This window comes from Meriones unguiculatus, chromosome 6, assembly GCF_030254825.1.
Source record: "Meriones unguiculatus strain TT.TT164.6M chromosome 6, Bangor_MerUng_6.1, whole genome shotgun sequence".
Lineage (NCBI taxonomy): Eukaryota > Metazoa > Chordata > Mammalia > Rodentia > Muridae > Meriones > Meriones unguiculatus.
Window position 1 is genome coordinate 75,290,780 of NC_083354.1, and position 25,518 is coordinate 75,316,297.

At 43.3% G+C, this 25,518-nt stretch overlaps 1 protein-coding gene across 7 annotated transcripts in view; it reads right to left on the reverse strand.

The window, feature by feature from the left end:
- Nucleotides 1–2,655: 2,655 nt before the first annotated feature.
- The window catches only part of Ocln (occludin), a 45,794-nt gene continuing 22,931 nt past the window's right edge, over nt 2,656–25,518 (reverse strand). For all 7 annotated transcript variants that reach the window (XM_060385634.1, XM_021664702.2, XM_021664701.2 and 4 more), the window contains exons 5-9: nt 17,634–17,782; nt 13,518–13,733; nt 10,367–10,538; nt 6,815–6,856; nt 2,656–5,095 (exon numbers count right to left, since the gene is read on the reverse strand). In XM_060385634.1, the coding sequence (XP_060241617.1) occupies nt 4,994–5,095; nt 6,815–6,856; nt 10,367–10,538; nt 13,518–13,733; nt 17,634–17,782 (681 nt within the window). In that variant the 3' untranslated portion in view covers nt 2,656–4,993. The remainder of the gene's footprint in view (nt 5,096–6,814; nt 6,857–10,366; nt 10,539–13,517; nt 13,734–17,633; nt 17,783–25,518) is intronic.

Genomic DNA, 25,518 nt, shown 5'->3' on the forward strand with positions numbered 1-25,518 from the left:
TGCTCATGGATGGCAATGTAGTTAGAAAATTTATGAACAGCTTGGCTAATGCAATGTAACTGCAGTACAAAGTGTTTAACTTGAAAGACTGTGAGAAGTGAACCTTCCCATCCCAACACCTCTTTTTTGTTGCTGTTGGTTTGGTTTGGTAGTTTTTTATTTGTTTTGTTGTTCGTTGACACGGGGTTTCTCTGTACAGTCCTGACTGTCCTGGAACTTGCTCTGTAGACCAGGCTGGCCTCAAACTCTCAGAGATCAGCCTACTGTTCCTCTGCTGGGATTAAAAAGATTTATTTATTTATATGAGTGCCCTATCTGCATGTATACCTGAAGACCGGAATAAGACATCATATCCCATTATAGACAGTTATGAGCCACCATGTGGATGCTGGGAATTGAGCTCAGGACCTCTGGAGGTCCTGAGCAGCCAGAGTTCGTAAACAGAGAGCCATCTCTCCAGTCCCCATCCCAACACCTCTAAGTTGAAACCAAATCATTATAGCAAAACACTCACTTTTATCTTCTATACCTAGGGTGCAGACATGTGTGACACCTGGGTTTCATCCCTGGCACCACACAAACATACATACATACACACACACACACAAAGCACTACAGTTTGCAAGACACGTAAAGGTTCTGCTATAATAATCCTACTGTCTTCATCCTTTAATCATTTCATTGGCCCCTACACATACTTTTAAAACACAATTTGTGAGCAGGAAGGATGGCTCAGCAGGCAAAGGTGCTTGCTGCCAAGCAGGAAAAGTCTGTTTGGTCCCTAAGACCCACAAGGTGGAAGGAAGAAAATCAACCCCTGCAAGTCGTCCTCTGACCTCTACAACCAAGCAGTGGCACCCATGAGTCCACACACACAAATAAATGTAATACAATAGTTCAATAACTTATTGTTACATGCATTGGTGTTTTGCCTGCATGTATGTTTGTGTGAAGGTGTCAGATCCCCTGGAACTGGAGCTACAGACAGTTGTGAGCTGCCATGTGGGTATTGGGAATTGAATCTATGCCTTCTGGAAGAGCAGCCAATGTTCTTAACCGCCGAACCATCTCTCCACCCCAGTAATACAATATTTTTTAAAGGAAATACAATTTCCTTTAAAAATTTTTTGTTAAGGTTTCACTTTCTTACTTTGGAAGACAGGTTAGCTGAATGTATTTATTATTTCACATTTGACAAGGTCTGTCCTAAATCACACATTATTTCTGTAATAAGATTACAAATATCTTTACATTTCTACAGACAGGACATTGAACTGTGTATAAGATAGGCAAGCATTCTAGCATTGTGTTATATCTCTAACCTATAAAAATCATTTAAATTTTTTATTATTAATTGTGTGTATATGTGTCTGTGTGTGGGTTTGTGCATGTGAGTGGAGTGCTAGCAGGAGCCAGAAGAGTGTATTGGAGGCCAGAAGGGCTAGTTACAGGCAGTTCTGAGCCACCCTTTGTGGGTATTAAGAATCTAACTTGGGTAGTCTGGAAGATGAGGAAGCACTTATAACCACTGAGCCATTGCTCCAACAGCCCTCACCCCACCCCCATACCCATTTTGAGAATTTCATCATGTAATCCAGGTTGGCCTCAAACTCAAAGTAATCCTCCTGCCTCGGCAAGTGACAGGATTATAGGAGTAACATTAACACACGTGGCACTCAGGTATCTTTCAGAGATACCAAAAGCCTGAGGTATAGAAGTATAGGAGAGTTAGGCAATTTGCTAGATAGAGAAGCACATCACAAGTGAGACACACACAGGCAACAGCAGGGCACAGGTCCTGTGGCATCCAGGATAGCACACCCTTCCATATCTTGTCCCAGCACATAAAATCATTCACTAATTTTTCTTAGCTCCAAAGAGGCATTATTACAATTCTCTGGCAAGGTATTTTCAAAAGACTTAATTACATTTGCTCATTTCTTCCCATTATGAGAAATGTTAATATAAAACACTTGAGGATAGCTGGGTGTGGTGACACATACCTGTAATCCTCCCACTTTGGGAAGTTCAAGGCCAGCCTGAGCTACAAAATGAGACCTTATCTCTCAATAAATAAACAAATGCTGCCTACTTAATTTATACTTTCAGGTAAGAAATTATAGGGTAGTAGAATCAGACAGGAGATCAAGAATGAATTCTAATTCTTGTTTCTTCATATAAAATTTTGAAAAAGTTCAGACAAAAGAAACTTCTATCTTGAGGCTGAAGCAGAGATCTGTCATTTTATGAAGAATTCCCATATTCTAAGTGAGAGCAGGCTTCTGCCTAAACCGTTCTTGATCCTTTCAGGTCTTTATAGAGTCCACAGATTTCAGATGAAGTATTTCACATTAAAGTACTTCAATCACATTCAAAACTAAAACAAGATGCTCTGGACAGAGCAGCCCTACATTACACAATGCAGCACTTAGCAGTCAGGCTAGGAGAACAGAGCAGAATCTCCTAGCCCAAAGGCTCAGACTCCACCATCACCTAAATTCACTAGTATGTGACTGAGCCAACCAGAGTATCAAATCATTAATGTCTTTATCCATGAGATGAGAATAAGGAACGGTGACATGCCAAGAGACTGTTAATGAGCATTAAATGAGATATCGCATACATCTGCACACACAACTGTAACTGCAAATAGTATGCACTGTAAGTACTAGACTTTATTTCAAAAACAGAAAGCACATACAACAAAACATCATCCATTGCTTCTTCTTCCTGGGGGGATGGGTGAGTTCAGATATGTTCATACTAATATTTTCAACTTTTCAAAATGGAAAACATTGATCCTATCTACTTATAATTTAAACACACAAACACATACACATAAGGCATCGTTGTATGCAGGAAACTTTCCTAAGAAGGGTTACATTTTCACAAACGGGCCCTCAGGATAGTTTACTAGCAGAAAGCAGGTAAGGTCAGAATGTAAGAAGCCTCTGAAGTTGAATCTAACCCCTTAGCTTACATTAAGGAACTGCCTAAACAGCTTCTCTGGGTTAGGTCAGCTAGTTAATTCCAGCACCAACAGACGCATACCCTGGTACTAAGCGCAGGCCTGCAGTGGTAGCACCGCATGAAAAGGAATTATTTCTCCCAACATCTAACTTTATGGCACAGTTTTATGATTCCTACCACTTCCTTTTCTTCACTCAATTGCTTTGTGAGGACAGCAGCAAGCTGGCCTCATAACCTAAGTATGAGCCAGGCATGGAATAGAACCTATAACCCTACCACCTGCAAAGTGGCGGTCAGTCTGAACCAACCATCACGTCAAGGCTCGAGCTACCTCGTGAAACTCTGTCAAAAACAAAACAAAACAACACAAAAGCACAACGATGTCCAAGAACAGAGGGCGAATTAACATGAATGCCAGTGGAGGGCTGCAGACAATCCCTTCTACTTGGCATCAATCCAAAAGCTATGAAAAGACTTTTTGCTCTGTGTTCAGCATATAGAAAATAAAAAATTTCCCCAATTTGAAAAAAATTGAACCTGTGTTACAAAAAACATTATTTAAAATTTCATCGTTGGAAAATATTTCAAAATTGTAGAAACAAAAACATATACTTATATGTCTGAAAGGTATATAAAACATTTTCAGCTAAAACAGACCAAATTGGGCTAAATGTACACAGTCAATTTGGTTTATACAGTATTATCAACTAATTTTACTAACTAATTCCACTAAAAAAAAATTTAATTTTTAGAGAACATCATGAGATTTACAGACACTGAAGCACTGTGCTGATCTATGAACTTTATCCCATTTCCAGACGTATTCGTTTGTTCACTGCCCAAGGACTGGGGAATTACCAACTCGCACAGCACCCAAGATAGTCACACAACTGCAACTCTTGAGTCTTATACAACTGAATATAACAGCTCTCATGACGTCAAACATTATAGAAAGAGCATATCCAGTTCAATACCTTACAAAATATGTACAGAACTTGAGCATTCCTGTGAGATACAATTCAAGTCATAATTACGAATGCAATTGGATACTCTGATACAGTGAAAAAGTCTAGTGGGTTATCAAAAAAATAAAATAAAAGCATGTAAACTATAAAAGATAAAGGGCACTTTAAAAAAATGCACAAAACTCTAACCCCAGATTTAAAATGATCTTTCAAAAGTAAATATATATTTACAAGTATTAAATTTCACACATTTGCTAATTTTACATGATCTTAAGTATTAGGAAAAAAGCAAACACAAAAATATTCCTAATCATTTATGTTAAAGTCCCTGTAAGAAAAACACCAGTAGGAAAGGTGGCTGAATGAATTGTACACAATAGCGGAGACACCAGAGGCAGAAACGCTGTAATTTGAGAGTCATAAAACAGACTTGGTCAAAACTGCTTTTGGAAAGCAAGAAGTTTCAATTGAGATGTCACTGCAGGAACAGTTTGGTGGGAGTCTTTAATCCCAGCACTCAGGAAGCAGAGGCAGGCAGATGTCTCCGAGTTTGAGGCCAGCCTGATCTACAGAGTGAGGTCTAGGACAGTAGAAGACTACACAGAGAAACCCTGTCTCAGAAAACCAAAAGCAACAAGATTATAAATAATGGTCACTTGAAGGGCTGCTGTGAAGATTAATGAGATGGTCTACCTGGACGAACACACTTGGGTATTACGACATCATTGTCTGCATGGGATTGTTCACGACACAGGTCACACCAGACTTTTCTTTATGTTTAAAACCGCAAACAACATTTCATTCTTAATACAAGAATCAATGTTGAAAATGGAAAATGCTTAATTCAGTCCAGTCGGTTATCAAAAGCCATTTATAAAATGCTTCAACACTGATGGTGTGAAACTGATGCTATTAAAGCTATGGAAACTTTGTAATGATCACAAAGTTTTGACTTCCCAGATTGGAGTCCAAAGAGAGTTGGCCTCTGAAGAGAACTGCAGAGACATCAGGCAGGCAGGCAGGCGTGCCTCACTTCTCCAGCGAACGCCTAAGTCTGCCTAAGTCTTCCGTCTGTCATAGTCCCCAACCATCTTCTTGATATGGGACAACTTGCTCTTCAACTGCTTACAGTAATTCCTCTTACTCTTATAATCTGCAGACTAAGAGGGAGAAAACGGATCACATAAAGGCAAACAAAGTAAAGAACAAGACTCCTGAACAGTACTGGGTGTGTCAGCTACACTCAGGGCAAAGAACTCCCAACAAAGAACTCCACGGCTTCTTGTTTTGTTTTGGCATTTTTTTTTCCTGTTTGGTTCTGATTTTCCTTTGTTGTTTTGTTTTGTTTTTAATGTTTGCTTTAGAGAGAGAGAGCACAAGGAGTTGGGTGGGTGGATACAGAGGAAGAGAGAATCTGGGAGGAGTCGGAAGGGAAAAACATCTAAATTGTATGACAATTTTTTAATTAAAAATCTCTCCCGTGAAAGCAGTGATAAAGAATTGCTGAGCATAAATGAGTGTGTGTAAGGTGCTGAGCACTGTCATGAACCACACAGGCAGATGGTTCCATTTCCTCAATAATACTTTCTAAATTGATTTTTACAAAGGAGATGTTCATTTCTAAAACTGTGTTAGGCCACCATGAGAACTTACTGACCACTGGGATTATATATTATCTTAAAAAAAAAAAAATCAAGGGCCATTAAAATGGCTCAGGAGGTAAAGGTACTTGCTGCAGCAGAGCCTTATGATCTGGGTTTGATTCCCAGAATCCACATGATGAAAAGAGAATCAACTCCTACAAGTACCCTTTGAACTCCACACATGCACCACTGCACTCATGCACATACATATATACATACATAATACATACCCTCATACATATACACAATAAATAGTTTTCAAAGGAATCAGTCAAGAAATTTGGTGGTATGAGTCAGCTAGAGAAAGGGAAACTGAACAGAATAAGAGACTATTTATTAGATATTATTTTAAAGATTTTATTATTCATTGAGCTGGGGAGGTGGCTTGATAGAAAAATGCCCATTATGCAAAGTAGGAGAAGATATCCAGCACACACATAAAAAGCCTGGAACTGGTATATATATATATATATATATATATATATATATATATATATAATATATTATATATAATATATATTGTGATTTTCTTTTTTAGAAAACATTTTTGGGGTGTGTGTGTGTGTGTGTGTGTGTGTGTGTGTGTGTGTGTCTGATTGTATATATGTGAACCACGTGTATTTAGGAATAAGGTAGTTAGAAAAAGCATCGGATCCCCTAGAACAGATAGTTACAGATAGTTGTGAGCCACCGTGTGAGTGCTGTGAACTGAACTCAAGTGTTCCACAAGAGTACTAAGTGCTCTTAAAGGGTGAGTCATCTCCCCAGGCCCATGATTTCTTTTTATACAGTTTACTGTAAGAGAGGCAAAACTAATTCATGACATTGGTGGTGGTGTAAGGACAGGAAAGGAGTAAAAATGGGAAGCTATCAGGCTTATGAAACAATGTGTTTCTTTTTCTGGGGGTGGTTGTTTGTGGATACATTTCAACTTTAAAGGAAGATTTTAGACCTGGGTGTGATAAGCCATGCACTTGACCCCAGCATTTGATAGGCAAAGGCCGGAGGCTCTCTTGAAGTTCAAGGCAAGCTTGGTCGACAACTGAACTGCAGAGAAGACAGGGATAGCCAGTAAAACCCTGGCTCAGAAAAGGTCTTAGAAAATCAGTATAAAAAAATAAAATTAAGCTTATCAGTTATAATGCTCATATGTAAATGACAGGGCCTTTGTCTATAACCAGCATATACACCCATGAAAGACATAGTCATTATAAACATTAAATAAAAGATACTTACTCCCTTAACTTGCTTTAGCCTGTTATATTCATCAGCGGCAGCCTATAGATGAGAAAAGAAAAAAAAAACAAAGAAAATGTTTATTGAAGCATTTTCTATCAGGAATGGTATTCTTCGGGGCTGGAGAGATGATGGCTCGATCATTGAGATTGTGGCCTTCCAGTACCTAAAAGAGCAAGCGTAAGCCACACTCTCACTCTATACCATCACAGCTCAATGAAGCCTCCCTAAACCATCCAGGCCTCTGACTGCCTTAATTTCCTGAGTGTTTCACTCAGACAGTCCTTTCTACACATCGGTGGATGCTGTCAGTCATGCTGTCTAAACTGTTCAGATGCGAGTTTCCTGATTAGAATCCGAGTTCTCTGCACAGAGGGACACAGGATTTTATCTTATTTTCTTTCTCTTTCTTTCTTTCTTTCTTTTCTTTCTCTCTCTCTCTTTCTTTCTTTGTTTTTTCTTTGAGACAGTTTTTCTCTGTGTACCCTTGGCTGTCCTGGACTAGCTTTGTAGACGAGGCTGGCCTCAAACTCAGAGAGATGATTTTATCTTTCTAACCTTAACATTTCTAAATAATCAAATACATGAAAACTGATTAATAAATGTTGACTGAACTGGGAAAGGTTTACCAAAATATCAGAAGCTGTAAAACAATAAATAAACCAAAGTACAGAAGCGTTGCATTTTTCAAAAGTGAGAAGCAGATCATCTCAACTGGAAACTGTTAAGAAGCAGTCAATCAGTGCGAAGCTCCGATAAACATACGAAATGATGGGGAATGTTTCTTTACTAGCACCCAAGGCAATCAAATGAGCCGCCTAGGACATCACTGGGAAAATGCAGTTGGTATAACCCTGATGCGCAACTGAAATGTTTTAAAGGCATGCCCTCTGGGTCAGCAGTTTCATATGTATGTTGTAAAGGCATGCCCTCTGGGTCAGCAGTTTCATATGTATGTTTTAAAGGCATGCCCTCTGGGTCAGCAGTTTCATATGTATGTTGTAAAGGCATGCCCTCTGGGTCAGCAGTTTCATATGTGTGTTGTAAAGGCATGCCCTCTGGGTCAGCAGTTTCATATGTGTGTTGTAAAGGCATGCCCTCTGGGTCAGCAGTTTCATATGTGTGTTGTAAAGGCATGCCCTCTGGGTCAGCAGTTTCATATGTGTGTTGTAAAGGCATGCCCTCTGGGTCAGCAGTTTCATATGTATGTTGCAAAGGCATGCCCTCTGGGTCAGCAGTTTCATATGTATGTTGTAAAGGCATGCCCTCTGGGTCAGCAGTTTCATATGTATGTTTTAAAGGCATGCCCTCTGGGTCAGCAGTTTCATATGTATGTTGTAAAGGCATGCCCTCTGGGTCAGCAGTTTCATATGTATGTTGTAAAGGCATGCCCTCTGGGTCAGCAGTTTCATATGTATGTTGTAAAGGCATGCCCTCTGGGTCAGCAGTTTCATATGTATGTTGTAAAGGCATGCCCTCCGGGTCAGCAGTTTCATATGTTGGCATTTGTTTTAACTGCATTAAACACACAAGGATACACAGCTGAAAGGCCTGCCAGTATCTTGCTGTACTACCATAGTTCCAGAGCATTATATATCCTTCAATAAATTATGGCACAACCATAAAATTGAAAATTCTGTAGCTACTTTTATGCTTAAACATTAAAAAAAAAAAAAAGAGCCCATCATGTAGCCACAAACCACTTCTATGTAAAGGAGTAGGAAATAAGCAGTGCTAGATCATGGTGTTTAAGCAGCAGTGGTATAGAGTTTGCCTAGCATGTTGTCTGTCTGCAAAAGAAAAAAAAAAAAAAAACAAAGTAGGAAAGCCAGGGGTGATGACACATGCCCATACTAGCACTGAGCAAGACGACTTCAAGTCCACCTGTGCTACACAGCAACCTATGAGACCTTGTCTCATGATTTTCAAAAAGAGACATGAACCCACCAGATGAGGGTAAAGGTGCATCGGAAGCAACCAAAGCCATCCCTGTGGTCAGACGAGACCAATGTGAGCTACCATAATGTGCGTTATACTGGTTAATTGTCACGTGCTGTTTGAGCTCACTGAGAAGATGGCTTGGAAGCAGGGTTGCCTCTTCAGACCCAAGCATGCTTATGTCAAGGGTCCTCCAAAACCCCTTATGTGGGAATGGACTCAGCCGCCTTCTACTCTCTGACAGGGAAGGAAGAGAATAGCGAAACAGCCAGGATAACAACGCTGTGACCTTGATAACTGCTAGAGCAGTTCCAACAGAGGCTACTATTGTTTACCTCAAGATAGAAAAACGTCCACAGTGGGAACCACTGTGCTGAGGTCCAGCCACGGAAGTCCACGGGTGAAGAGAATGCTCAGTTGGGAACAACAGCCTTAAAGAGGCTTTCCCAGTCAGTTCCCAATGGATGCTTGCAAACCCCCAATTTGATGTTACCTTCTTGCTGTTATTTGTTCTCATATTTGAAAGCCTAACTCAAGGGGACTCTGTCAAAACTCCAGCTGGCTGCCTCTAAAGCAACTTCCCCAATCAATTTATGGTAAACGCTTTGAGTGCCTGTTTAATGATGTTTTTTTTTTTTTATTTTTCTTCTTTATCTCCTCCTTCTCTTCTTTTCAACACAGGGATTCTCTGTGTAACAGCCTCTACTTTGGCTGTGCTGAACTCTCTTTGTAAACCAGGCTGGCCTCGAACTCACAGCCATCCCCCTGACTGTGCCTCTGCCTCCCAAGTGATGGGATTGGCTTGGACAACCCATGGACTACCATGTGTATCAGTGCTCTGCCTGCAGGTAAGTCTGAGCGTCACTTGTGTGTGGTCTTTATGTCAGCCAGAAGAGGGTATCAGAAACCCAGAACTGGGATTACGGATGACTGTGAGCTGCCAAGTGGGTTCTAGGAATTTAACCCCGGTCTTCTGGAAGACAAGCCAGTACTCCTAACTGTTCAAAACAAATCCTTATTGAAGATTGTGTCTGCCTAGCTGAACTCCTGGTACTCGCTTGGTAACAAAGTTGTTCTGGTAGAAATTTAAGGGGGAAAAAATTTTCCCACCCCACTCCCCATGTAGCCCTGGCTAGCCTAGAACTCAATATGTAGACTAGAATGCCTTCAACCTCACAAAGATGCTGCCCCTGTCTCCCAAGTGCTGGGATTAAAATCACGTGACAAAAGCCCCACCCAAGGGATATACCTTTACATGAGCAATCCTGAATTGAGGTTTTTACAATAAAAATGAATTATATTTATGAGCAGAAAAATTAATATGGCCATTTTCTTTTAAATAAGAAAGAATACATTTATGTATCCAGATTATTGCTTTATAACTTCTAAATGTATGTGTGTGTGTGTGTGTGTGTGTGTGTGTGTGTGTGTGTGTTTTGAAGCCAGGCACAGTGGCACATAACTTGTAATCTCAACATTTAGGAGGTATGAAGCCAAACAAGTCCATGCCTAAAATCCCGGTACTTGGGAGGCAGATAGTGAGTGTGAGAGCCTGTCTTAAAAAACAAAACACAAGACTGAAAAGCAGACAAAGTAAATTGGGTCTGAACTTGCCATGTACTCTTCACTTTCTTCTCTGTAGTCATCCAGTTCTCTGTCTAGCCGAGAGATCTCTTTATTGACCTCGTCCAGCTCTGCTTGTAAACTCTTGTACTCCTGCAGGCCTGTGTCAAAACTTCTCTTGTAGAGCTGTCTTTGTTGATCTGAAGTGATGGGTGGATATTCCCTGAATCAGAAGAGAAAGTGATCACACAAGCACTCTGTGCACATATAAAAAGCCAGCAGTTTCCCTCAAAGACAGCACACTGATAGGGAGTGTAAAGCCATATTCTCTTGTTTTCTGTTGAGACAGAGGTGGGGTGCAGTTAATTTCTCCTAAGAACTATTAGAGAAAACATAAGGGTGATCAGCACCTGTCGCCCTGGCTGTCAGGGTGCTTCGCCTGAAGTGGCTCACTATGTGGACATTCCCTCCTTCCTTCACCATTCCAAACACAGCCTTCCCACAGCCACGTGCTTGTCAAAAAGGGTGCCCTGTGCAAAGGGGAGCACCATTTGGTCATACCGCTGTGTTCCCTTGCTAAAACTGCTGGACAAGGTCTCTGGAATAACTTTAGACCTGAAGACACAGCTCAGTTCCTACACCACGTAAGAGGTTCTGGGTTCAAATCCTAATGCCACTCACATACAAATGCTTATACTTTTTATATTACCATTCATTTTATATAAATACCCCTCACATTTTTACAAGTAAAGGCTAAAGTTGTTAAATTTAAGGTTTAGATGAGTAAGAATGCATTGATTCTCACTAGTAATACTACACAGTACTAGAACACTTATGTTTAAAATCTTAAAACGAATTCTGGAACACAAAGCCTGTTTTCATTACCTCAGAACAGCTGGCTGGGAGTGGCTGTTTCCTGCTACCACCTACCATCTTCAGACTAGCTTATTTATTTATTTTTGTCTTATTATTCCCAAGTGAGAAGAGCTTATCTTGTTCTTCACTACAGAAGTATGCATTAAAAATGTACACACAGAGGCTGGAGGCGTCGCTGAGGACTAATGTGCATGTTTAGCGTGTGTAACACCCTAGGTTCACTCTCCAGCACTGGAAAAAAAAAAGCACACCTATAAAAACATGTTCATTGCGCAAATAATTTGGCAATTCATGAAAGTATGACTAGCTGATGCTGGAATTCCGAGGCCATCGAGATGGCTCAGTGAATAGAAGTGCAGCCTCCAAATCTAGAAACATTAGTTTGATCTTCAGGACCCACATGGTAAAAAGAGAAAAGCAACCCTGACTCCCTCAGACTGTCCTCTGATCTGTGCGTGCACGTGTGCGCGCGCACACGCACGCGAGCACACACACACATGAGCACACACACACACCCTCTCACACAGGCACACACACTCATGTAGTACCCCACCTCAAATAAAAGACATTTCTGAATGTGCCTTGCATATGAGGCTGACACATGCAAGCATCCACTAAGAAATTTCTTGACATTATTTCACAGGACAATGAAGCTCCGTGGAACGTGGGGCTTAAATTTTATTTCTGAGAATCAATGAAGTGCCTTCATTTTACAGGGGGAAAAATTTCTTTTGATTAAAAGAGAAAACAAAAACTTGGGATTTCTCAGAGTTTTCAGTTAAATGTTCCATTATACAAGTTAGATACAGATAGATGAGTTTGCCAGGACAGGAAGACTCTGGTGGGTAAGGAACACAAGGTCGAAGAATCATAAGCAAGGGATGTCAGCAGAGGTGACACACGCCTTTGATCCCAGCCCTGGGGAGGAAGAAGCAGGTGGATCTCTGGTTCAAAGCCAGCCTGGTCTACAGAGTGAGTTCCGGGATAGCTAAGACTTCACAGAGAAACCCTGACTTGAAAACCCCCGAAAAAGGAGAAAACAAAAAAGCAGTTCGTAAGTAAGGAATGGCAAGCCATCCATGCCCCACCCACATCTCCTAACAACTTGAGAAGCAAAGGTTATAAACCACCATTCGTGCAGCAAAAATCTTTGAGGAGCTGGGCGGTGGGGGCACACCTTTAGTCCCAGCACTTGGGAGGCGGGGGCAGGTAAAGCTCTGAGTTAGAGGCCAGCCTCGTCTACAGAGCTAGTTCCAAACAGCCAGGGCTACATAGGGAACCTTGTCAAGAAGAAGAAGAAAAGAAGAAGAGGGGGAGGAAGAGAAGAGAAAAGGGAGGAGGAGCAGCAGCAGCAACCAAAGCCAGTCACTGACACAAAGACCTTAACCATAACCTTGGCTGCAACACTACACTGTTACCACAACTGCTTACAAAACTGTTGCCAGAGTTTTTTGGATTAAACTTTAAAAGAAAGTCTGGGCCTAGCATGAAAGCATAACTTGAACGTAATGGCCAAAGGAAAGTCTGTGTGACTTGGAAACTTTATAATCATCCAACACAACAGCAGGGTCCCACAATTCCCCTAAACTCATGTTTTATTTTTTTATACTGTTTTAATTTTTTTTTTTATTTTTTATGTACATTGGTGTTTTGTCTGCATGTGTAAGGGGGTCGAGTCCCCTGGACCAGGAGTTATAGGCAGTTGTGAGCTACCATGTGAGTGCTGGGAATTGAACCGGGTGCTCTTAACCACCTAGCCATCTCTCCAGCCCCTCATGTTTTATTTCTTTGAAAGCGTTCTTTGAGTGTCTATTGGTGAAGAGCCATTTCAGGGAAAAATATGTGTGAGAGAGACATGGTTACAGCCTGTATTTCTGTTTTATAAAAGGGCACCAAAGAAAAACATAACTGAGCTGGAGAGATGGCTCAGAGTATCGTCTGCTCTTCCAGAAGTACTGAGTTCAATTCCCAGCACTCACATGGTAGCTCAATAACCATCTGTAATGAGATATGGTGGCCTCTTCTGGTCTGCTCGCACACATGCAGGCATCATACTGTATAAATAATAAATAAATCAGGAAGGAAGGAAGGAAGGAAGGGAAGGAAGGGAAGGAAAGGAGGGAGGGAGGGAGGGAGGGAGGGAGGGAGGGAGGGAGGGAGGGAGGGAGGGAGGGAGGGAAACACAATCCCTGAAACTGTCTCCAGGCCTGGATAGCAAAAAATAAGATGGCAACATGACCCCAGTTTCCAAGGCAACACCCCAAACCTGGCCTGTCAACCATGACAACCAGAATGCTTCAGGAGCTCCAGAGGAGAAAGATCCTACCTGACCCAGTCCTCCTCCAGCTCGTCGCAGGATTCGCCACCTGTCGTGTAGTCTGTTTCGTAGTGGTCCGGGTCTGCTCTCCTCGACTTTCCCGACCTTCCCTTCGTGGGAGCCCTTTTTGAAGGTGTCTCTAGGTTACCACTGCTGCTGTACCGAGGCTGCCTGAAGTCATCCACAGGTGAAGTCAGAGGAAGCTCCTGAGCCACCTCAGGCACCCTAGTGGAGGCACAGGTCGCTAATCAGAGACCAGCTAGTACACTTCGACTCTGCCAGCACCCTCCAGCCAAAAGGACATCAAGACCAGCACTGACAGACACCCACACCCAAGGGAACTCATCCGAGGAGTCCACCCGCGCACTGAGCACAAGCCTGGCTTCCTGCATTCAGTCTGACACCAATTCAGAACCTGCGAACACAAGCAGCTCTGAATCTCTTACTGGGAAGGGGAGGCCATGTTGAAGCTCTAAGTAGAATGAATCTCACACTTCCTTTAGGAAGTTCAGACTAAAGCCCTAAGAAACACGTGTTCATCTGCCCTGTGCCTGAGACTTACTCTACAAAAGCCTTGTCAGGGAAATAATGAGCAGTTCTTTTCTACAAGTCCTTCAATTCCCTGGGAATGCTGCGTGGGGACGAAAAATGCAGCTTATCCAACAGAGATAGGCTCTTTGCAACATTAACTGTATGTTACCATACACAGATTATCATTTTGGGCAGGGGTGGAAGTTTGAAAAACTATAAAATTTAAACTAAACTGCTTCACGGTTTTGAGTGTAGGAACAAATGCCTGTCATTCCAACATTCAAGAGGTTGACACAGGAGAAATCTCTGTGTCATCGCGGGTGGGCTGCACAGAGAGACCTGCCTAAACCCTCAACCTTTCAAAGGAAGGAGTTTATTAAGTGTTTTTTAACTCTTTCTGTGTTGAACTTAAAGCCATGTAGAATTAAAAAGAGGTTTACCATAACACATTGTTTCTAATTATTCCGTGTTAACATCAGACGTTAAATTGCATATAATATTCCCGCCATAAGCACAGAAACAAAGCCCAACACAGCAAAAAAAAAAAGTAAAGGTTGGGACAAGCATACACTGCTTCTGAGTGACAGAAAGTTTTATATCACTCTGTAAACGGTAAGAACAGATGTGAACAAAGAAAAAGGTAGAGGCTTTCTACGCTACCGCCTTTCTGTTTAAACCAGCTATTAAGTGTCCAAAGCTTTCTCCCACTTTCTATTGCTTCCAACTTACAGAATCCAGAAGCTAAGTTTTATCTCCCAGGTTTACTGCTTTCTGGGGCCACTGGTTCTCACTACTGTCAGAACCTTAGCACTCTAACCACACTTGAGCTCTTACTAAAGCTTTAGGGGATGATGTGTAGTTAGGGAAATGAGGGGGAGGGAGGCTTAAAGGGGACAGTATTTATTTCTTCTAAATTCAGCCAAGCTATCTGTATGTGTTATGCTTCCATGAGCATCAAAGCTTAACAAGTTCTTAGACATTCTACCCACAATGCCAGCTCCTATATGTGCTCTTTGCTTTGGGGCAGTAAAATAAAACTTTGTCATTATTCTTTGTTTTGAAGGGATTTGTTTGTTTTTGAGACAGGGTGTCACGTAGCCCAGGCCTCAAATTCACAATGTAGCTGAGGATAACCTTGAACTCTTGATCCTCTTGCCTCCATTTCCCCAAGGGCTAGTATGATAGGTATGTGCCACCATGTCAGGCTTAAAATAAAGCCTTTTGAATGTGGTTTGGCCTATTTAAAGAGCTCTGCATCAGCTCCTGCTTCCAGGTTCCTGCCCTCTCTGCTTTTGATGATGAACTCTGATATGGAATGTGAGCGAAACAAACCCTTTCCTCCCCAATTTGCTTTGGTCATGGTGTTTCCTGATGAAACATTTTTTAAATTAGTGATTGATAGGGGAGAACCCAGTCCATTGTGGGTTCTATAAGAGAGCAGGCTGAGCAAGTCATCAGAAGCAGAACAGTAAGCAGCATCCCCCCCACGGCTCCGCATCGGCTCCTGCCTCCAGGTTCCTGCCCTGCTTGAGTCCCTGCCCCACTGCTGTTGACAATGAACCACTGTAGAGAAGAACTGTGAAGAGAATAAACCCTTCCTGCCCAAGACGCTTTAGTCATGGCATCTCATCACAGCAATGGGAACCCTAAGACCTGCAGCAGAAAATGGAGGAGGCTGAAGAACAGATGGAAGGAAATACTGTCATTATAAATCTTTTATCTTGAGCCAGGTGAGGTGGAGCACACCTGTGATCCCAGCACTCAGGGAGGCAGAGGCAGGTGGATCTCTGTGAGTTCAAGGTCAGCCTGGTCCACAAAGTGAGTCCAGGACAGCCAAGCCTACACAGAGAAACCCTGTCTTGAAAAATAAACAAACAAACAAATCTTTATCTTGGAAGGTTTCTGAATGAAATGGACACCTCTCCTTTTCCTACACCCATTAAAATACTACATATTTGATCTAGATAAAGCTTAAAACTCAGTGCTTAGCATAAAAAGTGCTTACAAGTCAGGAGTTATAAAATACAGTTCCATAACTCTATTTTTGACACCTTCCACATCTGCTTTGGGAGACAAGTGCTATGAAGTCAAAGCATGTGCAACCCGGAAGAGGCCCTCTTCACCACAGACAGGTGCTCTCAGCCTCCCTCTGTCTCCTGTAGAAAGTCACCTTCTCTAAGTTCAGACTTCCTCCTGACAACACTCCCCTCACCTGCCTTCGCTGCTCCTGCTGTGCTCTTAGAGGAACTCTAGTGCATTTTGCCCATCTTTGTTTGGCAACCTCTGTGAGAACATGGAGTTGTAATCCCAGCAGCACTCAGCTCAGCACTGTACAAAAGACTGGTGTTCAGGACAACATAGGACTGGAAACAGATTCACTGGAACCCTCCTTTTCTGATGACACCCTATCAGTGAAGGAGAAGGAATGACACCCAGGTCTGGAGAGATGGCTCAGCGGTTAAGCTCTGCAAGAACTCTTCCAGAAGACTAACGTCAAGTCCCCAGCACCCACATCAGGAAGCTCACAACCATTTGCAACTCCAACTACGGGCAGTTTGACCCTTTCTGGCCTCCACCGCACCTGCACTCATGTGTACAAACCCACACACAGACACCTAGGTAATTTAAAATAAAATAAATCTTTTTAAAACATTATCAAAGAAGTAGCAATTCTTTAAGAGTTTCATACAATACATTTTGATCATATTCACTCCCTATTCCTCTCATAACTCCTAAAATAAATCTTATTTTCTTAAAGATTAAACTAATAGATGGGTGCTATACACGACATTACAGCTACCTCAGGACAGAGTCAGGTGAGTATGGTGGGGAAACAGCACACATCAACTGTGAGGTTCCTCGTGTTCCAGCAAACGTGGAAAGCACGATGAGATGCTTTGGTCTGGGTGTGGTTCCAGTGTCCCCTCCTTAACATGGTGATGCTGGGTAGCACTACGGGCCTTGAAGCAGTGGAGCCTGCTGGGAGGTTGTTAAGGTCAGGAGAAGCATTTCCCTTCGAGAGGATTAAGGTGCTTCCACAGCTGTGGCTCCCTCTCCAGCTGCCGGTCCTCACACGTGAGTCTGCCCTTACGGTCTCATCACATGAGGCCCTCACCAGAGCCAAGCAGGTGCTGTCCCTAACTCCACACCTGTGAGGTTTAGAAAGGTAACATGCCTTGGGTAGTTGGTTAAACGGTGAAAAGCAGATGAAAACCCGAATTCTGGAATTCAAATAGTGTTTTCTAGTTGAATGGACAGGCAACCTTTCCTGTCTGTTCATGAGACCCAATAACAACAGGCAGCCTCACATACCTCTGCTCAGTTAACTTCCACACTCATTTCCAAACGGAGATGAGAGCAGCACACTGAACCCCACTCCTAGTGAAAACACCTTGCCTTTCAATATAACTAGCAAATGCAAGGGAATCGCATCCTCCCCATCCTGCTTTTCCAACCAGCACGTAGCCTCAACCAGCAAAGCCAGGATCATTGTGGCGGGAAAGGAGGATTTGTGTCCGGCTTTTACGGGTGCTGGTAGATAACTTTCTAAAGAACAATGGCACTGCTCAGTCTTTTCACTGAGGTGCTACTTACAGAGGCGTTGACTTATAGACAGACTCTGGGTAGAACCGCTTGTCATTCACTTTGCCATTGGAGGAATAGGCCACGGGACTGTCAACTCTTTCCGCATAGTCAGATGGTGGGGGAGGCAAGTCTTGTGTGCCTGCAGACACGTTTTTAACCTTTAAAAAAAAATCATAATGGAAAGGAGTAAATGTTAAATTTCAAACCCAGGACAAGCAGCTGAGATGCCTATTTAACATACTAACAAAGTGCACCTGGCCTTGAGGTTCTCCCAGCATCCCTCAGTCCCTATCTGTTACAGGGCACGGCTGGTATACCCCACCCTCTACCCTGAACTCTCCAGCCCAGAGGCTGGGCTGCCGTTCCCCCAGGGGCTCTTCCCTAAATTATCCAGTCATTTTGGTTATCTGCCCCTCCTTTTGTACCTTTGGCCGCCTGGCTGCTGTATTTGGCTCTCCCCCTCTTCCACACCCTCTCGCTATATGGTTTCAGGGTCATGACCACTCTGGACTCTCCCAGATGTGTGGGCCTCTGGCTATGTCTCCCCACATATTGACAGTAAAACTTCTCTTTCACCAAACCTAGGAGCAGTCATGTCCTTTCTTTTTTATTCTTTTTTTCCATTCAGTAAAGATACCAGGGAAAGTTATCACATGTAAAATATCTAATAGTTATTTAGCTCAGAATGTAAAATAATGTGAAATAATTAGCTACAGTAATTTTCTCATACTCATCCACCCCATCCATGTTAGGAGAACCAGCTCATTCTGGAACCGAATTCAGTGCCCAACACCCTTGCCAGGCAGCTCACAACCATTACTAATTCCCCACCAAAGGATTGAACACTATCTTCTGACCTCTGTCAGAGACATGCATGCAGATGCTCTGTGGGCATCTGCATGAATGTGTGCACTTACATACTTACACACACACACTAAAGTTAATCTTTTTTTTTAAGACTTATTTATTATATTTATACAGTGTTCTGCCTGCGTGCTTTCATGCCAGAAGAGGGCAACATTATAGAAGGTTGGGAGCCACCGTGTAGTTGCTGGGAATTGAACTCAGGACCTTTGGAAGAGCAGCCATCGCTCCAGCCCCTAAAAGTTAATCTTTAAAATGAACAATGGTGCCAGCGTAGTGGAGCACGCCTGTAATCCCAGCACTCAGGCGGATCTCTGTGAGTTCGAGGCCAGCCTGCTTTATAAAGAAGAGAGAGAGAGAAAAAGAGAGAGAGAGAGAAAGAAAGAAAGAAAGAAAGAAAGAAAGAAAGAAGAAAGAGAAAAAGAGAAAGAGAAAAAGAGAAAGAGAAAAAGAGAGAGGAAAGAAAGAAAGAAAGAAAGAAAGAAAGAAAGAAAGAAAGAAAGAAAGAAAGAAAGAAAGGAATGACACCAGGCTGCTTGGACTCCTGCAGATCTCAGTGTCCTCATCTGCATACAATTACTTCATAAGGACAGTTAAACGATTAAAGGACATGGAGAATCCTACCTACCGCAAAGTCTCCTGAACACAGTAAAACATAATATACTGAACACAAGGAAATCCTTTAGATCCAGTTGTACAGCTTCTATCTTGTGTTCTCTGCTTTTCTTGATTGTTTTATATTCACGGTTAGGAAGGAACGGGATCATTTCCCTCTGAAAGTGGAATTCAGTGCCACTGCCAAGCCAGCAGGTGGGTTTCCAGGGAGTGTACTTAGAATCCACCACAGGGGGCCAGGGTGGGAACCATTCTCGCTCCCGCTGAATTCCTTACAAGGGAACACAACGCTCTCAGGCAAACACTTTGCCAAGTCAAAGGCGGGCTCTGATTCTAGAGATCTCATCAGAACTATGAAAGGCTTCCTTTTCTTAAAAGCCTGTTTTACGTTTCTCCAGGACCACTCCCCTTCCTTTCCCCTCTAGCAGGAACTTTACCAGAGCTCTAGTCCTTTTGGCTTCCTGCTGCCTGGAATGCCCTACCCCCTTTCTTTGCCTGCTAATCCCTCCCTGGGCTCCAAATCTTAGTTCAAGCGCAGCCACCTCCTGGAGCCTTTCACTCCAGTCCCTGCAGGAATGAGGTACAAACCTCTCTCATCTCCCACATCCTTCCCTACAAACCTCCAGCCAGAGCACCTACTCCTGGTCATGTAATTGCTTGCTCACAGCAATGGCTCCCTCACTTATCTCTTAACTTCTGGGGACAAGGGGACAGCTCACAAGCTTCCAACCCACACTGGGCTGCTAACCACGCTCAAGTGACAGATCATTTCCTAGGCACACGCCTCTCTCAGAAATGAGGAAGCTGTGTCTCAGGGGACTGGATAACTAGACCTAGACCTAATAAAAAATGCTAACGTGGGAAGCCTTGCTCAGAAGCCTGGCCCAGTGTCTGCATAAGTTGGGAACCTGACAGCCTGAGTTCAGTCCCTGGGACCCACATGGTGGAAGGGGGCACCAAGTCCCACAGGCTGTTCTCTGAAGTACACACATGCTGTGGCGCAGGGGTGAACCCCCCCCACACACACACACACTCATACACGTAAACACAAATGAATAAATTTGATAAAAAGAGGCCCAGAGCTTGCTGTAAAATGATTTCCTGGGAAAGTAGAGGCAAAACAAAGTTGAGCGAAAACACAAAATAAGATCTTGGGAGAAGAAAAGCTCAGTTAGTCATCATTCCCAGGGCCATATATGCTGGGCTTGCTGCTTACCAAACTCTGGTAAGCCCTACTCAGGTTCTTCAAGCATGGAAAAGAATTGATAGAGAAAGGAAATGGAAATCCACACAGCAGAGTCCAGCCAACCAAGGAATGCCACAGACTCACTCTTGAGATTAAATTTAAAAGTTTATCTCAAAAACATATCTCACAAACAAGTTTAAAGAATAGAATAATTAATTTTGCGGGGTAAACAGCGTATATATTCCAATTAAAAAGAAAAAAAAAAAACTGGAGCTGGGCATAGTGGTACTTGGGATACAGATGGACCTCTATGAGTTCGAGGCCAGCCTGAACTCACAGAGCCAGGGCTATATAGCTAAGCCCTGCCAAAAAAATATATAAAATAAAATATAAAACAACAAACTACAAAAACAAAGACAAACCAACAAATGAAACCTTTTCTGAAATGTCAAAATGTGTTATATTATTTCAAAAGAACATATAAGAAGTAATCATGATGAGAACAAATTTTATTAAATATTTAATTATACTCATTAAAAGGATGAAAACCTTGTGACTACATTTAACACCAACACACACACACGCCCAGATAGTTAAGGAAACATTCTGCACCCTGAGAATATAGAAAGAAAGGAGCAGCACAGGGCAGGCCAGGTGCTCCCAATCTCTGCCTTCCTCGGGAGAAACAAGGCAGAGCAACAGGGTTATGGGAACCCCATCTTCTCCACCCTGACCACCTGAAGTCAAAGCCAATAAAAAGCTCCAAGGTTGGGAAAAACACTTTTTCTCACCAAAATCAATTTCTTGCTATTCTTAGTGAGTAAAACACTGCAATGAGCTGGGCAGTTTTTTTCCACACACACACCTTTAATCTCAGCAATTGGGAGGCAAAGGCAGGAGAATATCTGTGACTTTGAGGCCAGTCTGTTCTACAAAGCGAATCCAGGACAACCAGAGCTACAGAGAGAAACCCTGCTCTGCCTTCATTACACGTTCACATGTGGACAGCCAGGCTGGACCCTCATCCAGCCAGTCTACCAATGTGACAGAAGTCATCAACATCTGAGAAGGAAAGGGAATTTCACCTGCTGGGTGTCTGCCCTGTGCCAAGCAGTCTAATCATGTGTATTTAGCACCACCCCCGTAGATAGGATTATCAGTGTTTTCTGCTGAGGAAATTTAATTAACCCATTCGAAGTAGAATAGAAGGTGACACGGTTGAGCCTTGTCGCCTCTCACAACAAGCTGTTCCTTCTAATTCAACCTCAGCTTGAGCTGTGCACTGTGTCTAAGTGCGGCACCTAGCCTGGAAACAAAGAAAACCGTTATCATGGGCTTACACTCTTTGCCGTCACCGGTGACGGTAGAATCCCACCACCAGAGGCGCCTTTTCCTGCACAGGGAGAAGCAGGCTAATCTCAAAGTGCCATCTCCAGTTTTACACTCTGCCCAACCCACCTCCAGGAGCTGCTGTCCTTGCACAACGTCTCTACAGTAAGTGCTCCAACTTGTTTTTCCCGTTTCCTTGTGTTTTTATACCTGCAGATGCTCACCCCTGGCAAAAGCTGAGAATATCTTTTCAAAGTATTTTTTGTTTGTTTGTTTTGGTTTTTCAAGACAGGGTTTCTCTGTGTGGCCCTGGCTTTCCTGGAACTCACAGAGAAATGCACAGAATGCACACCAGGCTGGCCTCGAACTCACAGGACCCACCTGCCTCTGCTTCTGCCCACGCCTGTAAATGGGGTTAAAGGCATGCACCACCATTGTCTGGCTTTTTTTTTTTTTAACACTTTGGGTCGAATGAAATTTTCTCAGGTAGACCAACCCCACAAAGGGAGAGGTCACAGACCAAGTTGGAACAATTGATTGGTTTCAGTTGCTCAATGGCACTAAGCTTTGCTCAGGACAAGCAGCGGGTTGCCCAAAGAAACTGTCCAGTGTATCAACAAAGACAAGCTCTAAGTCAGTGGGTCAGAGGTTTGGAAGCAAGTCAGGAGCTATTAGAAGTTTGGGGGCAGGCAAGGTGGAGAAACCCAATTCTCACTGAGCGAACCTTATCGGTTATCTAATCCATGGCTTCTTGCTGCAGACACAGAAATCCTGGGGAAGGCTATACTTCCACACACTGGTACTTTGGGCTAAGGTTCCTCTACAGGAGAGCTGAAAAGACAAACACCCCTGAGACAGCCACCACCGGCTGTCCTAATGCCCTTCAGTTTACTAACGCCCTCCAACAACCTTCAGTTTACTACTAAGGTATACAAAGTGTGCAGAAAGGACTTCCGTCTACGTTAACCGCTGTGGCTAGACCTCAGGGAACAGGGCCTCTCAAATCCGGCTCCCCAGAACAGCACACCTACACAGTCTGCTTGACCCCATCCAAACATCAGAAACTAGGGGGCAGGGCAGAGAGAGCTGCTCTAAGGAGGCCTCCGGGGGATTCTGATGGCAGCCAAGAGGGCGAGCCGCTGATGCAGGACAGAATGCCCTGTGCTGCGGACAGTCATGCCTCGTTTAGACCATTACACCTATCCACACGGCTAACTTCAGAAACATTAACCTTTGGTGCTGGAAATCTAGGAATTGCAGGGTTGTTTTGCACTCTCCGGCTATAATACAAACTTCTCCTCCCATCAGACCTCTTTAACACAGGTTCTCTCAGGGTGCCCTCAGCTTTGTCTGTCCTCCAGCCTCTCTCCATTCACAGTGCATCTGAACAGTCAGGGCCTACTGTACTGCCCTACCCAGGTAGTCCAGAAGGTCAGCCAAGCGGCTGTTACTTCCGCTACATTCGGTTCCGCCAGAGACCATAGACAACCACTTTCCCACAGTCCAGCGTTCCGATGGTGTAGGCAAGAATGTTGGTACTGGGCGATATTGAAAAGGCTATTCGGGGCTCCTCAGTTGTCTAACGCTGATGAGCAATACTGCCGGGTCACTCCAGCATAGCCACGCTCATCTGTCTCCCACTGTGTACCTGTGCATGCTGGGGGAGATGACATGGGAAGCCTTGAGGAAAACACGAGTTCTCACTGTAAGGTTGTCACAGGGCAGACAGGAGTAAGTCACACTTGCACGGTACATTTACACATTTGCATTACGTATCATGGTATTTCTTCCATGGTCTCACCCAAGCTGACCTCGAAGCACACTGCTCACTGTGGGAATCAACAGTACGTGTGAATGGCGTCGGAGCCCACACAGAATCCCAGGGATCGGGCTCCAGACTGGACTCAGAGTGCAGATCTAACTTTATCGTCAAGCATAAAGACCTTGAAATGACTAGAAGGCCAATCAGCCCATCCCATGCTAGTCGCACGCACAGTAACAAGCACTCAGGTTGGTGCAACCATAAGGAAATGTGGGAGATGGGGAGGGGAGACAAAGTCACCTCAGGAGGCCTTCGAGACTTCACTGGTGTGCTAGGAGGCCCTAGTGGATCAGCACTGTGTGCAGTGGGTCAGGACCTTTCGGGGAGTCAGGGAGCTGCTGATGCTTCAGTCGCCACTCCCTGTGGGCCTCCAAAAGGCTGACCTCAACATTCCTCACACACAATTACTGTTCTAACTGAAACGTATTGGGTGTAGATGAATTCAATGTTTCTTACGATGATGCCGATGTACAATGGTTCTCTCAAGATATACTCCCCCATACAAAATCAAAGAGTTTCAGTGCATAAACACAGTTTATTGGATGCCAAAGATAGTTCTATAAAGCTGTTTTTAAAAAATCATTGCATATGATTCTGTTGGTTGGCCTTTAATTGTTACAACAGCACTAGCTATGAATGGAAATTTTATTTTCCCTGTTCACAGACATGTCACTAACCTTTGTCAGAAGTCAAGGACATCAAATACTGTCCTGGAATGGTCACAAGTAACAAGGTCCAAGCTTGTCCCAACTCTACACTTTCATGGCTTTTTTTTCTTTTTTCTAACTTTTCTGTCAAAATTATTAAGTTATAAAGTTCAAACCCAAGTTACGTAGGTAAGAGTCATGAGTAAACAGAGTCTAATCCCACAAGCCACCACAACAAGCCACCATCTTATCTCCTTAGCATGTCTGCTTCTCAGATCTTCACCTTCCTTCACAGGAATCAAAAACCAACTCAGATGCTCTAACTACATGAACCTGAAACTGGAACTCTGAATTTTAATTGCTGCTTCATCAGATAACATACCAGTAAAAACTGATCTCAAGGCTAGGTGTGGTGGCACACACCTCAAAAAATTATTAAAAAAAAAAAGATGATCTCAAGCACAGGTTTACAATCACCTTTTAAATATTTACCATAGAGGTGTAAACTTTTCCAAAGCCAGTCTTGTTGCATTTATCTAGAAGATGAATATTCATTTTCCTATAGAGTTACCACTTTCTAAAACTGCAGGCTTGATAAAGGGATTCTCTTTTTTTTATTAACTATTATTGCTTATTACAATTTATTCACTTTGTATCCCGGCTGTAGTCCCTCCCTTATCTTCTCCCCCTATACCCCTTCCCTAGTCCACTGATAGGGGAGGTCCTCTTCCCCTTCTATCTGACCCTAGCCTATCAGGTCTCATTAGGACTGGCTGCATTGTCTTCTCTGTGGCCTGGCAAGGCTGCACCCCCTAGGGGGAGGTGATCAGAGAGCCTGCCACTGAGTTCATGAACGAGACAGCCCTTGAACCCACAGAGCTGGAGGAGACAGGAGCTCTAAAAGGGAACCAACAGAGCCAAAAAAAAAAAAAACACCTGGGCCTTGGGACCCCTGCAGAGACTGATACCCCAAACAAGGACCATACCTGGAGAGAACCTAAAACCCCTGCTCAGATGTAGCCCATAGACTCAGTATCCAAGTTAGTAAAGGGATTCTAACAGAAAAAAATTAGCATGAATTACTCTGCCTTTGTGGAAAAAGGGTGCTAATCCTTCTCAAATCAGCGCTAACACCCACAGCTGAAGAGTCCCACCTCTGTCATTCTCATCTCCTTAGAGCATAGTGCTTGCTTTTCTACGAGGTCCTGTGCTATCAGGCAGAAAGGGAGCAGAGTAACATGGCAGCCTCAAGAGAAGCCAGCAAACACATTCCAAACTCAGAAACTCCTTAGTAGCTAGTCAGATTGCACCCCAAACTAATGCCTGGTCAGATAACTCCACACATAAAAACAAGGGGAAAATTACAATTGATTCAAACCGCGTATTTATAGTGTATATTGTCTACTCAGCATTCTATACCTCCTCATTCTA